Source organism: Mytilus edulis, chromosome 4 (genome assembly GCF_963676685.1).
Source record: "Mytilus edulis chromosome 4, xbMytEdul2.2, whole genome shotgun sequence".
In the NCBI taxonomy this organism is placed as follows: domain Eukaryota; kingdom Metazoa; phylum Mollusca; class Bivalvia; order Mytilida; family Mytilidae; genus Mytilus; species Mytilus edulis.
This window is the reverse complement of record NC_092347.1, coordinates 13,389,610-13,405,414: the sequence shown is the minus strand read 5'-3', so window position 1 is coordinate 13,405,414 and position 15,805 is coordinate 13,389,610. Positions and strand designations below refer to the sequence as shown.

Genomic DNA, 15,805 nt, shown 5'->3' with positions numbered 1-15,805 from the left:
AGTAACCAACTTGACGATCCTAAAATTGTCTTGTGATCAATTATAACATAACAAACATGTATTGATATGAAGTTGTAAAAACACATGAGCCTTCATTCTGTCGATATAATTTACTAATATGTTAGCGTTGCAAAATGTCATGCTATTTTATAAAGTGTTTACACCAAATGCGTTGGATGTGTACTGATTGATATTTTAGTCTGGTAGAACATGTTTTACATCTTTTTGTGCTTCGTTACAATGTCAAATTGCCTGATGGCTTCATGTTTCAGTGCAACTACATAGTTTATCAACTAAAAGTTGACAATTATGATGTATAACTTGGATTTTATAAACTGACATTCCACTAGCAACTTTAACAACCAATTTGTAGCTGTATCAATGTACAAAGGTGTAAAATATTCCAAAGCAAGAAACATTCAAATTTCTTAAACAATATATCATAAGGACAATTAAATGTCAGTTTGTCCTCTGAAAAGTATTAAGTGAATAAAAATATTCCGGTAAAAGAGGGACTAAAGATACCAGAAGGATAATCAAACTCATAAATCGAAAATAAACTGACAACGCCATGGCTAAAAATGAAAAAGACAAACAGACAAACGATAGTACACATGACACAACATAGAAAACTTAAGAATAAGCAACACGAACCCCGCCAAAAACTAGGGTTGATCTCAGGTGTTCCGGACGGGTAAGCAGATTCTGCTTCACATGTGGCACCCGTCGTGTTGCTCATGTTATACCAAATCCGGTAAATAGTCTAATTCGTTAGGTCACATTCATAAAAGTAATCTGTAGTTCTCTGGTAGATATATACATGGCATTCATACCACATCTCTTTCTTTTCATATCACCAGAAAAATGTATAATTATAACCCAAATTTGTTAGGTTCTTTTCTTGTGTGCTTTTTTAAGGAAAATAAAAACAAATCTTTTTCTTTTCATTTTATTCAAATGTTGAATAATTTCTATCTGTTTTACTCTAATTTATTAAGCCTCACCTAAACTATACCTTGTAATGATTTGCTATTAAAAAAGACATTTCGATAAATTACAAATTTTGCAAAAAAAGTTTTTTATTTTTTCTTTCGAATCATCATGTCGGTTGTCTTTAATGAGTAGTTATGGCCTTTCCAAGCTTTCCAATTGATTCCATCAGCGCGTGATTTGTGTTCCCCGCCAAGATACTGCCCATTCAAGTTTGAAGCATGACAGGATGTGTACCACCATGCACCTTTAAATAAGGAAGCACAGTTGTGAGCATTCTGGTCGTTATCCTGGTCTTTCGTAGTAAAGTTATTCCCATTATGGCCGCTAAGTGAATCACCTTTAAAAAAAGTAGGTGTAAATAGTCAATTTACCAATAAATAAAGGATAACAGAATCAATAACCGATTGATTCTGTTAACGTTATTACACACGTTTTAAACAAATATCTTCCCTTTGTCAATCGTAGACTGGTTCTATACCGGACAAAATTGTACTGTCTGCTAGCTCTCCATCGTAAATAAAAACTTATATCCTTCAGAAGGGAGATAACTAAAAATGGGATCTCTTATTATATGGTCAATTACGGGAATTGGAAAAAAGACTTATCCTCATGTTCCGTATGTAACGACGTTCCTTTTCTATTATTAATAATTTGATGACGACTAAAACTCAAGGTGTGAATGAAATAAAATTATTTTAAATGAAGTGATGAATTTTCGAACGAATCTAGAGTATACAAATCCTTGCTTAAACACATAATATGCTCACTATTAATTTTTATTTTCACCCATGTTTTATCAACATTAACGACATATGTGACTTCTTCGTGAAGTTTTAAAAAAAATATGGATTTATTTTTCTCACGGAAAATATTGAATTAAGGTCGCTTTTCATTTTCTGTTTTCTTCAAATAGGTCTAGAGTTATTTTACAAAGACGAGATGGAAGTGTTTCGTATATGTAAATGAAAGGTGATGTCAAAGAAACGTAACAAAATCATCCCAAAAATATTGTCAGCACAAAACCAAGTGTATATATAAATCTAATTTGATAAACATACCAACGTTGCCAGTATAAGATGAAATGGTCATCTTGAATTTTGAATCTTTATTCGCGATTTTGAAGTTTGCATATTTTGCATATCCAGTATGATTGGTAAAGTCCTGCATCGTGATTAAGAGTTCGTATTTGTCTTGGGTTGTAAGAATATTGAGATTTTTATTACCTGTATGTAATATATCAAAACAATTTTTATTGATTATACACAATAGTAATTTATTTTTTAATGTAATATATGAGTAAAATGCAACTTCACGGATTATTATCTGTGTTTCTATAACAATGCCAACTTAAAAAAATCCAGTGAAGGACATACTTATATCGCCACTTCGACACAGTCATGCTAGAAACAAACAATTAGATTAAAATTCAATATATGTTTTTTTCTTCTAAACATTCAGATATATTGACACGACTTCGTAGACTCGTAATGATTAAGAGCTTGAAATTTAGAATAAAGCATTGTTTATTGATAAAGCTGTTATGTTTTCTATATTGTCGTTGAGTTATGTTGCTTTCGAATGGAATCGTTATATTTCAATGTTTTTACTGATTAACACTTAATGTCAAACTTGGAGAAAATTATTGTTTTTTTAAGTCTGGATTACGTACAACGAATGTCAATGTCGCACATTGAGTTTACCGATTCATGAAGAACGTCAGCGAAATAAACTGCCCCGTGCGTATCATTCGACTTCAATGACAATTCTTCGATTTTAAAATAAATGGTAACATACTTCCAAATATCCAGAAAGTGTTGTAAATGTTTCATTAAATTAAATCTTAAAACAGCTACTGCATATTAGCTTCGGAGTAAACAGTATTGAACTATATATAGAAACTTTTACAAACATTATCAAAATCATCTGTTCCTCATGATCATCAAGTTCTTATAAATTTGCCGTTAAAAAGATATATTTTGAGTTTTCACGACTGATAAAATCTTAGAACATTTTTTATTTGAGAATGTATAATGATAGCATATCTAAAAAATTACGAGAAAACGCACCAAGCCAGTGTTCTCCGTACAAAGTTCCAAACCCATATTTATAATCATTCCATCCTCTGTAAAAATCAACCTCACCATTTAGTCGTTGCTGGAACACCTATGGTTGTAAAGAGATTCGTATCATTATTTGGAATGTCAAAAACACCTTTATTGTTTACTGCTCGTTTAAAAATATCGCACGAAAAAACATTGTCAAAAAATATGGAAGGAAGTCATACTTCCGCAAGATTTTGGAGCCTGTTTCAACAACACAGCGTTCCAGCAGTCCTATGTTTTTCCAAATGTTTCAAATTGCATTCCTTCTCAAATCTAATGAATTTTAGATAAATTGCTTTGAACTTTATATTTCTTAAGCATTTATGTAACAACTTCCGCAGATAGTGTATAGTTTTTTTCCAATGATACGATATTCCGGGGATTGCGTTTCCTATTATGATTATGATGAAGACATCGCATAATGCAAAAAATCATTGAATTTTACTTGCTATGAGCAATGGAGAAGGAACTTCTTATCCTCTAGGAGAACCTGTGTTTACCATGGATTTTAGTAGAGTTCATGTGAGTCGTTCTTTAGTATTGTGTGTAGTATTTTATAGGTTTGTCTTTTCGTTATTTTTCTTTTTGATCATAGCACCGGTATTGTAGACTCTCAATTTTATGATGGTGTTTGCCCCTTGGTGTATATTTCATTGGTCTTATGTACCAAATGGACCAGTTGCATTCATCTATTCAAATTTTTAACGGACTAGTGATTAATATTTTAACAACTACATGTAAATGACAGGCTTCAAACTTGAACAAAACCATACCAAAGCGTTAAATTGCACACGCATAAAGAAACATAAGAAAGAGAAAAGAGAGAACGAACATTCTGCTTTATGTTAAAATTATATTTTTGTATTTCTATCGTCTTTTTTTGTACGTCATTCTTTAATATGAGTCGAGTGTTATAGTTGGTTTTTGTGCGGTCTGTTGTACTGTTCAATATATTCTGTAATTTCTGTTATCGTTTTATCTGTTCATGAGGTCTATTGTACTGTTCAATATATTCGGAAATGCCTAAACCTTTTTATCTGTTGGTTGGTTTGGGGGGGGGGGGGGGTCTATTGCACTATTCAATGTATCGGTAATTTCTGTTATCCGTTATAGGTTTATGAGAAATATTGTATTGTTCAATATATTCGGTAATTTCTTTCATCTTTGATAGGTTTATGAGAACATACTAATACAGAAGAATGGTAACTATAGTTTGTAATTGAACCAAACTTTTACTTTTCAAAAATTTCACAACTGAATCCTTCGTGAGCTATACATACGTTTCTTCCTAAAAACGTTTGAACTGTCAGTGATTTTACTCACCGTCCATCCTCCTCCTACGTTGTCTGTCTCCATATTACAATATACATTGAATCCATCCTCCACTCCTTCAGGGTAAATCATGTACACACCACTGCCTTTCTTGATATCGATGTCACCACAGTCAGAAGGAAAACCGATGTTATATCGACCTATAATTTAAAATCACACATTAAGAATGGGAACTCATCCTATCCTTCTAGGCTAATACTTCGAGAAAGGTACTGATTCTAAATGCGATTTTGTGATCCCCTCTGATATTTGTCTGTTACCTTAATTTGTATTTTTTAATTTATTTGTGACATTTGAACATGATCACACAACATTTTCTTCTGCCCAAATGTATCGCTCATTTCAACATATATTCTAAATCGAGATTGATATTATACACATACTCAACAATAGAAATTATAAAAGACACAGCAATTGTTTATATCGATCTGCTATCAATATTTTTAAACAGTTTTAGGTAAATATCGAATATACCACTTTTAATCGATATTTTTTTCTCATGGTTCTTATATGTTTTTTTTATAAATGCACGGGAAGTCAATAAACATTTGATATACTAGTATAAGGTTTTAAGAGGCCAATTAAAATCTGTAAAAAAAAATTAAAAATAACGGATATACAAGACCCTTGTAAGCAGGCATATGTGCAAATTAAGAATAAGAAAACCCTGCAATAGTTTTCAAAGGTACCAGGATTATAATTTAGTACGCCAGACGCGCGTTTCGTCTACATAGGACTCATCAGTGACGCTCATATCAAAATATTATAAAGCCAAACAAGTACAAAGTTGAAGGGCATTGAGGATCCAAAATTCCCAAAAGTTGTGCCAAATACGGCTAAGGTAATCTATAAAATTGAGAAAGGAAATGGTGAATATGTCAAAGCGACAACCACCCGACCATAGAGCAAACAACAGCCGAAGGCAACCAATGGGTCTTCAATGTAGCGAGAATTCCCGCACCCGTAGGTGTCCTTCAGCTGGCCCCTAAAATATGCATAATAGTACAGTGATAATGGACGTCATACTAAACTCCGAATTATACACAAGAAACTAAAATTTTAAAATCATACAAGACTAACAAAGGCCAGAGGCTCCTGACTTGGGACAGGCGCAAAATTGCGGCGGGGTTAAACATGTTTATGAGATCTCAACCCTCCCCCTATACCTCTAGCCAATGTAGAAAAGTAAAACAATAACAATACGCACATTAAAATTCAGTTAAAGAGAAGTCCGAGTCTGATGTCAAAAGATGTAACAAAAGAAAATAAATAAAATGACAATAATACATAAATAACAACAGACTACTAGCAGTTAACTGACATGCCAGCTCCAGACCTCAATTAAACTGATTGAAAGATTATGTCTTCATCATATGAATATCAGGTACAATCCCTCCCGTTAGGGGTTTAGTATCATACTATCATAAAATATATGAGAAGAACATAACCCGTGTCATGCCAACAACTGTTTTTTCAAGAAATAAATGTGTTTAGTTCCGATGCAAAGACCCTATCAGTGAATCAATGTTAAAGCCAAAATATGCAATCTTTAATGACCTGACAACAGTATCGTAACTATATCCCCTTTTAATAAGTCTATTTAAAGGTTTTGTTAGTTTCTGAGGAGAATACTGACATTTTTGTGCTTTATAAAGAATATTTCCATAAAATTTTGGATGTGAAATACCTGAACGTATAAGATGTCTGCATGTTGAGTTATATTTACGAATTATTTCCTTATACCGGTGATAAAATTTAGTAAATGTTTTGACCAGTTTGTGATATCGAAAACCCTGGTGTAATAATTTTTCAGTAATACATAAATTTCTCTCGCTAAAATCTAATACATTGTTACATACACGAGCGAATCGTACAAGTTGAGATATATAAACACCATAAGATGGTGACAAGGGAACGTCACCATCTAAAAATGGATAATTAACAATAGGAAATGAAAAATCATCTCTTTTATCATAAATTTTTGTATTAAGCTTCCCGTTTATGATATAGATATCAAGATCGAGGAAAGGGCAGTGGTCATTGTTATCATTAGCTTTATTTAAAGTAAGTTCTACAGGATAAATTTCTTTAGTATACATACTGAAGTCGTCATTATTTAGAGCCAATATATCATCCAAATATCTAAAAGTATTGTTAAATTTTTGTATCAAATGTTGTTTTGATGGGTCTTTGCTAATTTTAGTCATAAATTGTAACTCATAACAATACAAAAACAGGTCCGCAATAAGTGGTGCACAGTTAGTCCCCATTGGAATTCCAATAACTTGACGATATACGGAATCTCCAAAGCGAACAAAAATGTTATCAAGTAAAAATTCAAGTGCATAAATAGTATCAAAGCATGTCCAATTGACATAGTTCTTTTGTTTATTGCTACTAAAAAATGATCTAAAAGAGTTTGAACATATGTACTCGCATTCCGACTTTTTAAATGCCCAGTTAATTAGGGATGTGAATTTTTTCTTAATAAGAATATGAGGCAAAGTGGTATATAGGGTGGAAAAATCAAAACTTTGAACAGATTCAAAATCACCAATATATGCATGCAATTTATCAAGTACTTCCAACGAGTTTTTGACACTCCAAAAGTAATTAATTCCACTATTTTCAAAGGCCTTATTTGAACAATTTATTATCAGGTTTTTTATTGTACCAAGTGTACTAGTAAGTAAAACAGACAATTTAGTAGTTGAACAATGGCTGGAAGATGAAATAAATCTATATTTGTAAGGTTTTTTGTGCAGCTTCGGAAGCCAGTACATAGTTGGGACTTTCATTGTGTTTGGTTCTGCTTGTAAAGAAGTAGCTAAAAGTTTATGCCTGGAATAAGAAAATCCTTAGTTTTTTGGAAAATTCAAACTTTTGTAAACAGGAAATTTATAAAAATGACCACATTATTGATATTCATGTCAACACCGAAGTGTTGACTACTGGGCTGGTGATACCCTCGGGGACGAAACGTCCACCAGCAGTGGCATCGACCCAGTGATGTAAATAGTTATCAAAGGTACCAGGATTATAATTTAGTACGCCAGACGCGCGTTTAGTCTACATAGTTGACATAAGAAAATGCCTGTACCAAGTCTGGAAAATGACAGTTGATATCCTTTTGTTTGGTATGTTTGAGCTTTTGGTAATGCCATTTGATTAGGGACTTTCCGAAGTTCAGTATTTTATTTTTTTAACTCAATACTGAATTTTCTGATTAACTAGGACCAGTAAATCCAAAAAAGCACTTCGGACGCATCAGATTTATAACGTGTTGGTTTCTTTTCTGTTGATTATATCTAAATCCGATTAATGATAGTTGATGATCAGTTGCATGTATTAGCAGATTTGTATGTATATTTATCATAAGCTTAAAACCTTACCGAAATCATAATACACAAGTATATGTTAAAAATAGGGATGTCAAAAGATCTGGAAATTAATACTCGGATACTCGGTCGTGATACTCGAGTACTCGCGAGTACTCGGATGAATCTTAAACGTTTACTGAAAAATTGAGATTTTAGGTGGGATGCAGTGTTGTTGTTATTACCTTTCATAAACATATTAACAAAATACAAAGTACTACAAATTTAAAGTAGCTTGATCCTCTGTTTTTTTTATCATTTAAACAATGAACTACCGACCGCCGATTATACAAATAACCTATCATAGTAGCAATTATTGTTTGTGCACGTGTTCATGAACCAAGTTTTAATAAAATCATAAATAATTGCTTATAAAGTTCGACAAAGAAGACAATATATGTATCATCTGTTTCTAATGAGTTGGTATTTATATATTATTATAGTAGGACTTGTCCATTAATTTGCCAACAATACTATTGGGCTTTTTTCTTGCTGCTCAGTCTTACTTTTTCTCTCTTTTTTTGCACTCTCGTTAGCCCCTCTTTTTTTAGCCATGACGTAGTAAGTTTATTTTGGACTTTTTGATTTGAATGCCGCTCTCGTACTTTCGCCAATCTTTAAATTGTAAATTAAAAAATTATAGTTAAGTTTGAAATACAGAGTAATTAAACTAATTTAGATATACATCTCATACCAATCACGTTTACATAGAAGTCTTGATTAACAAACAAAGGTCAGTTTTTAAGGCTTGTGACGAGTTAATTATTCATCCATAAAAGTGTTGATCCTTGTACAAACACCGTTAAACATGTCTTTAATCAGTTGCGAAGGGTTCACTGCAGGTCACTTTGATTTTGTTCTTGTTTAGAAATATGAGCTGGTCAACAAGTTCAGAAGAAAGACTGTTTGACTGTCTATGTTTTGTTACAACTAGTGCATATGAAAACATTCCCTCGGGAGGAAAGGAGGTTGCTGGTACTACTATAACAAATAGTTTCCTCAGAGTAAACATATTTATGTTATTAATTGATTTTATTTAGTATTACGAAGGGGATATTTCAACGGAAAAGTGAGTGAAATGTGAAGAGAAATATCTCCATATGTATAACAGGCAAACAAGTATCCGAGTACTAAAACTGTACTCGAGTACTCGGCCTTCCGAGCGAGTACCCGAGTACTCGAGTACTCGTTGCCATCCCTAGTTAAAAATGATGTGTGCATTTAAAATACAAAACTCCAAGAATATACAAGACCATGACACTAAAATACAAATTACTCTGATTCATAAGCAAATAAACTCATCATAGATACCAGGACTAAATTTTGTTTATATGCCAGACTCGCGTTTCGTCTACAAAAGACTCATCAGTGACGTTCGAATCCAAAAAAGTTAAAAAGGCCAAATAAAGTACGAAGTTGAAGAGCAAAACATACACAAATTGATTTGAAATCAGATGGCAAGGAAATAAGACTAGTCGTGTAGAATCTAATCATATTTGTTTTCGTCAAGTAGCCCAATCCCCTTTCAAAATATTATGCAATATGCCTCAGACGACCAAGATTTTTGAATAAATATCACTTGACTAAAGAGTAAATTGTGTGGATACTTATCGTGTGAAAAGTCGGAATCTGATCCTCTGTTTTGATTGTTGATATAATATCACAGGTTTTTTGGGAATAAACTTCGTAAAGAATTCGAGAGAACTAGCAATGTAGCGTTGTTTGTAAGTGCATGTATAAAACTTTGCAACCAGTAGAGTGAAAAAAGATTCAGTTCCTCGTCATTTTTTGGAGAAATTGAAGAGAAAATAAAACGGACCTAATATTTTCAGATATTTCTCTTTTTAAATATCTTTGGGTCAAACAATGTAGGACTTTGATTCAAGCATGGTGAAGAATATTGACTGTGAATGAATGGTCTTGTTAAGACATTTGATAGCACGAGTAATGTAGTCCGGTGCCATCTTTCTTCTGACTGCCTAAATTAGCGATTGGTTTAATATAGTGCTACCAATAAAATCATTTTTTCTTAAAATGTCCTGTACCAAGTCAGGAATATGGCAGTTGTAATAAAATAGGTTTTCATTTGCTATTGTGCTTTTTCTATGTGCCTTTTGGTGTTTCTTTGTTAATTATGAAGTGGCCCTGTACTTGTACATCCCGTTATTGTGTTATTGACAAACATTGTTGTATTCCTGTCTTTCGTCTTTGCTATGTGCTTTGTTTATATGGCTGTTTTATGTTGTTGTTGTTTTTTTATACATATATGACGTGGCTCTGTACTTATTCATCCCTTCATTGTGTTGTTGTACTATGGTAAATTTGTGTATTATTGTTTTTATTTTTTTCTAATATGCTTGGTCTATAAGCCATTTTGTGCTTGTTTGTTACATATTTGTCTATTTTTATAGTGATTATTATTATAACATAATGTTGACTGCTGTACCCATTTCTTTGACAGCTTTACCTATTATGTCTGTTTATTTTGTTCATATATCTTTGTCCATATAATAGAATTTGGTGCAACTGTCACTGATGAGTCTTATGTTGAAGAAACGCGCTTCTGGTGAAATGATAACCCTGGTACCTTTGATAACTATCATACAAGTTAGATGTTTAGCTAGCTTTAAAACCAGGTTTAATCCATCATTTTCTACATACTTTCCTTCTTGAATTTTTTTCGGAGTTCAGTATTTTTGTGATTTTACTTTTTTCTATATATGTTGGCGTTTGATTTTGTTGCACTCAATTATTTGATGATTTTTTAACAGCGGTATACTTCTGGTGCCTTTATTAAGATAAACGCGAGTCTGGATATATAAGCTGAAAAATTGAAATCCAAAAGAATCCCCTCAAAATTCAAAAACAAAAAAGAAAGCAGCAAGAAATTTTGTAGATCCGAAGGATAGAAATATTCAGCTACTTTACAAAATATAGGAAAAATCTATGTCTGGTATCATCTGATGAAACCCTCTATAATTGTTTCCAGGATTATAATTTAATATGCCAGATGCGCGTTTCTCATACATAAGACTAATCAGTGACGCTCAGATCAAAATAGTTGTTAAGCCAACAAGTACAAAGTTGAAGAGCATTGAGGACCCAAATTTCAAAAAAGTTGTGCCAGATACAGCTAAGGTTATATATGCCTGGGATCAAAAAATCCTTAGTGTTTCGAAAAAAATCATACTTTTGTAAGCAGGAAATTTATAAAATTACCACATGATTAATATTCATCTTAACATTGGATTGCTTACTACTGTGCTGATGATACAAAATTGATGACAATGTTATCGTTTAACATCCACTTAGTAATATAATATTTTTAAAATTTAAAGTATCTTTGTAGGATGTTTCTAATTAAATCAAAATTGGCAAGCGTAACAATCTGCCAATATGATGTTTATGTTGTGAAATGAACAAAATAGTAATGTATAATACTGCTGCTCAAACCACATTAACAAAGAAATTTTGACATTATTCTGGTGGGTTAAAATCACATTGTTTCACATGTAGAATCAAACACCATTTTACAGTGACGACAGTAGAAGAGTAGTTCGAAAATAAAGTCGAGTGCAAAGCAGAAAGTATAACAAAAATTTCGAATTATAAAGTAAATTCAAAAAGACAGACAAAATCAAACTTAATTAACCAACATCGGGTAAAAAAAGCTTGTCATTCTAATTCCCTGATTCAAACAAAGTTCCCATGCATCAAGAATAGGAGCCTAATCAAACATCAATTTCCACAACTAAATACTGTTTAACTGATAACTTTTAACAGTTGTGGACCCTCTGAAACTCCTGAATATTCGGTCATCATTTATAGTCATGTCAACTCTAGTAGATAAATGTATTTGTAAACTAGTATCTCAATTGTTTGTAAAACTATTGAAAGGTCTTTTCTATAAAAGTGATGTTTTCGTAATGTACTTGTTACGACCTTTCATTTGATATACGCCAAGCATACCTTCGGAACCTTTTCGCTTTTTACACTTAGTGACCCCATCCGTCTAAATTTTCGAGATCGGAAGTATGATATATGTAATGTTGACTTAGTGATCTTTCATTTAATATGCGACAACGCCATGTTCTAGAAAACTTGATTTTTGCACATAATAACCCCATCCAACTAATTTTTGAAATACAGGAATATTTGAAATGTACACGTGAAGACCTTTCATTTGATATACCGGTACAACAACCTTATCTTAAAAGAAAATATATGTTTTGCACTCAATGACCCCACCCAACCCATTTTTTGGGGTACGTCAACTTGATATTTTAAATGTACGCTTTACGGACTTTCATTTGATATGCAACAACCTAGCCATCTGAGAAGTTTAATTTTTTGCACTAAATGACCCCACCCTTATCCTTGGGATCAAAAAGGGGTTTAAAATTTTCATTTTTAAGTAGATTTATTAAGACCTTCAATTTGATATATCAGATGACCCCATTTGACAAAGTGCCAAAAATGATGCAATATCAATTATATAAATAGAACTTATGCAACTTACAAAGTCAATGCAAAACATGAACATTTCAAATTGATTTTTGGTGGGTTTTTTTCCATGGAATGTTTTTGGTATTTGGTCAAACATATAACTATGTTAACCTCTTCAATTTCTAAAACATTTTAAGTGGTAACCTGTTGTTGATTCATAAATACATGCCTCCGCTCGCAAAATTTGAAACTGCATTATCTCTAAAACGACAATACATATCTCAAATCAGGTAAATGATAAATGATCTGCAGTTGAAGGATAACAATGAAGAAAAAAATTTGGGACAATTCCAAGGTTCATCAAGGTCAAAAAGAATCATCACATATATGATGTAATACAAAACTTAAGAACCGGAAGTCGTAGAGACATGAGACTACCACCATTCAATTAAGAACAACTTGACCTTTCAAATGTCACAAGGTCAAGGTCATAATACACGTTTAAGGTGAAGGTTAAATTTCATCATGACCTGACATTGACATCAAATTGAAGGTATCAAACTACTGACCATTTTTAAAGTTTATAGTAGGTTGATATCTGTTGCCATTAAAAAGATATACACACAATTTTATACTTTTAAGAATCATCCCATCGTAACTTTTGAACAGACAGTCGGACACTTTTGAGCACATTGTATAAAATGAAGAGCTCGTCGAGAGGAACATTTTATACGCTGTAAGTATGCAGCAAACTCTTATCGTTTTCTTAATATGCAAGCTTGAAATTGCAGCGTAAGTTGGTTTTTTTTTGCACTCTGTGACCTTTGACCTTGGGTGCAAATTGAACGAAGGTCACATGAGCTTAAGATTATTGGTGTAGGTCCCAAGTATTTACGACTTCCGGTTCTCGAGATACAATTTTTCAAAAATTGTGTATATTTTTCAAGGGAAATAACTCCTTATAAGGGTTAACAACAAAATGATTGTATATGTTTATTAACATTGCCATTTTTTTGAGAAAAATGCAAAAGAAAGAAAATGCTTCAAGGGAACATAGCTCTCATAGGGAATGATGAAATCCTTAGCAGCCTCTCATGGTTACACATCATGATGAGATCTAACTATTATCCAAATAAGGTCATGATATCTTCAAAAACAACGAGGGGGCCATGTCGAAAAAAAACAATAAAAGGGTGATAACTTCTAAAGAGGATGATGAAATCCTACACAGCCTCGTGTGATAATACTTCATGATGAGGTCTACCGATTGTCCATATTTGGTCTTGATAACTCCAATAGAAACGGGGGGAGGCTAAAAAAAATAAAGAAGAAAAACAATAAGGTCTTTTCTCGCGTAGAGGAAAGACCTTAATAAAGAACATAAATAGGACTGCCAAAAATGCAGTGATTCAACTTTTTAAAAGGCAGTCGTAATTTGAAAACCAACGCCCCATTTTTAACCAGGGTTTTTTATTGTCCATCTTTTCACCAGTCATAAAGCACTGGTGACTGGGAGGAATATATCCTAATTAAAAGTAATTAGGTGAAATTAAAAAAAAAGAAATTAAGATTGATACTTTGTAACGCATCTATCCAATCGAGCTAGATATAAAGGATACTACAGATACAGTTAAGTCGGCCTCATATCTTGACTTACAGCTAGAAATTGACAATGAGGGTCGGTTGAAAACAAAACTTTACGACAAAAGAGATGATTTCAGCTTTCCAATTGTGAACTTTCCATTTCTAAGTTGCAACATTCCAGCAGCACCTGCATACGGGGTATATATCTCCCAATTGATACGATATTCCCGTGCTTGCATTTCCTATCATGATTTTCTTGATAGAGGGTTGCTGCTCACAAGGAAGGTATTAAACCAAGAGTTCCAAATGATGAAGTTGAAATCATCCCTTCGTAAATTTTACGGACGCCATCACGAGTTGGTTGACCGTAATGGAATAACCGTTTCACAAATGATATCGGATATGTTCCATACGTCGTAACTACAATCCCCTTCCCTTTCATGAATGTGACCTACCGAATTAGACCATTTACCGGATTTGTTATCACATAAGCAACACGACGGGTGCCGCATGTGGAGCAGGATCTGCTTACCCTTCTGGAGCACCTGAGATCACCCCTAGTTTTTTGGTGGGGTTCGTGTTGTTTATTCTTTAGTTTTCTATGTTGTGTCGTGTGTGCTGTTGTTTGTTTGTCTTATTTAATTTTTAGCCATGGCGTTGTTAGTTTGTTTTAGATTTATGAGTTTGACTTTCCCTTTGGTATCTTTCGTCCCTCTAGATCTTTTAGTCAGAAGAGCATTTGTTAAGGAACAATATAAGCTAAAAATATTGAAAAAAAGTCATGTAGCTCCTTTTCGAGATATTTCATTTAAAAATACATAGCGGGAAAATGCTGACTCAGACTTTTACCTTGTATTTGCATTGGTATTTGGGTCTCAAATTAAAATTAAAAAATAATAAGAATAACAAGAAACTGGTTAAATTTTCAAAAATGACCTTTTATAATCTATTAAGTCTTATATGAAAAGATAAATGGGTGTTATGGGACAAAATATTTAATATTTATGGTATGGGGGAAAAAACCAGGAGTCCGAACATTTGACACCAATTCCAAAACCTCACCTTAGTACATCTTTAACATTATTTAAAATCTAGATATACTGTTCATTCTTTAAAAAGACAAATATAATGCTCAAGCTGACAAAATAAGTAGTAAATTTAAGCATACCAAAACTAATTCAACATAAGATAGATGATTGTGTTAAATGTATAAATAATTAAGTAATAAATAATAACACAAACATAATTCACTCTTATAATATATTCTTATAATATTCACCAGAAACGCTAACTTAATTTACTCTTATAGCTTATTTTAATGATACTCACTGGAAACGCTAATAGATTTTACCAGTACGATAATCAAACAAAATAACATCACAAAGTACCACATGGATGAATTTTTGACCATCTTGGCGGATGAAAGATTCAAACGACAAGTTATACGTCGTAGAATATAATAACTGCACTGTGCAATATAATACTTGCCGGAAACGTATAATTGCTACTGGAGGGAAACTTTTGAGAGAGTTAATGCAGACCTAGATTGATCTTTAGTACGTCATTGAAATTTAAACGGTGTCGTGTTTCTAGTGTTCGGATTGAAAAAACGGTTTGCAAAATAAACCGTTAAAATATTGATCATGTCCTGGTACTCAATAGTTTAATACGCCAGACGCGCGTTTCGTTTTCATAAGACTCATTAGTGACTCTCAGATCAAAATATTTATAAAATCAAGCAAGTGTGAAGTTGAAGAGCATTGAGGATCCAAAATTCCATTCCATTCAATAATCTACACTAAAAAGGTTGTTTATTTGTTCCAGTAAACATGAAATTGATAACATCAGCGACGGGTTTCTTGAAATTGACGCAGATGGGATTACTTCAAAGTATGATCTAAGAATGTTGCCCTTTTCCTACTGTCAACTTTAATATTTCTCAGTAGTAGCATACGCTCTTCCTCATCATAT

At 32.7% G+C, this 15,805-nt stretch overlaps 1 protein-coding gene across 1 annotated transcript; it reads right to left on the bottom strand.

Moving 5' to 3' along the window:
- Nucleotides 1-933: 933 nt before the first annotated feature.
- LOC139519002 (fibrinogen C domain-containing protein 1-like) lies at nt 934-15,801 on the bottom strand. The gene is made up of 5 exons (XM_071310714.1): nt 15,164-15,801; nt 4,419-4,567; nt 3,060-3,156; nt 2,052-2,216; nt 934-1,330 (listed from the first exon to the last, which is right to left on the bottom strand). The coding sequence occupies exons 1-5, from the start codon at nt 15,243-15,245 to the stop codon at nt 1,080-1,082; spliced, it is 744 nt and encodes a 247-aa protein (XP_071166815.1). The 5' UTR covers nt 15,246-15,801; the 3' UTR covers nt 934-1,079.
- Between the last annotated feature and the right edge of the window lie 4 nt (nt 15,802-15,805).

Excerpts from the sequence above, each read along its gene's own strand:
- LOC139519002 (XM_071310714.1), bottom strand. The coding sequence starts at position 15,245 with ATGGTCAAAAATTCATCCATGTGGTACTTTGTGATGTTATTTTGTTTG. Across the intron at positions 3,157-4,418 it reads ACGTAGGAGGAGGATGGACG|GTGTTCCAGCAACGACTAAA; the intron begins GTGAGTAAAATC and ends TTACAACCATAG. Across the intron at positions 2,217-3,059 it reads GTACGGAGAACACTGGCTTG|GTAATAAAAATCTCAATATT; the intron begins GTGCGTTTTCTC and ends TATTACATACAG.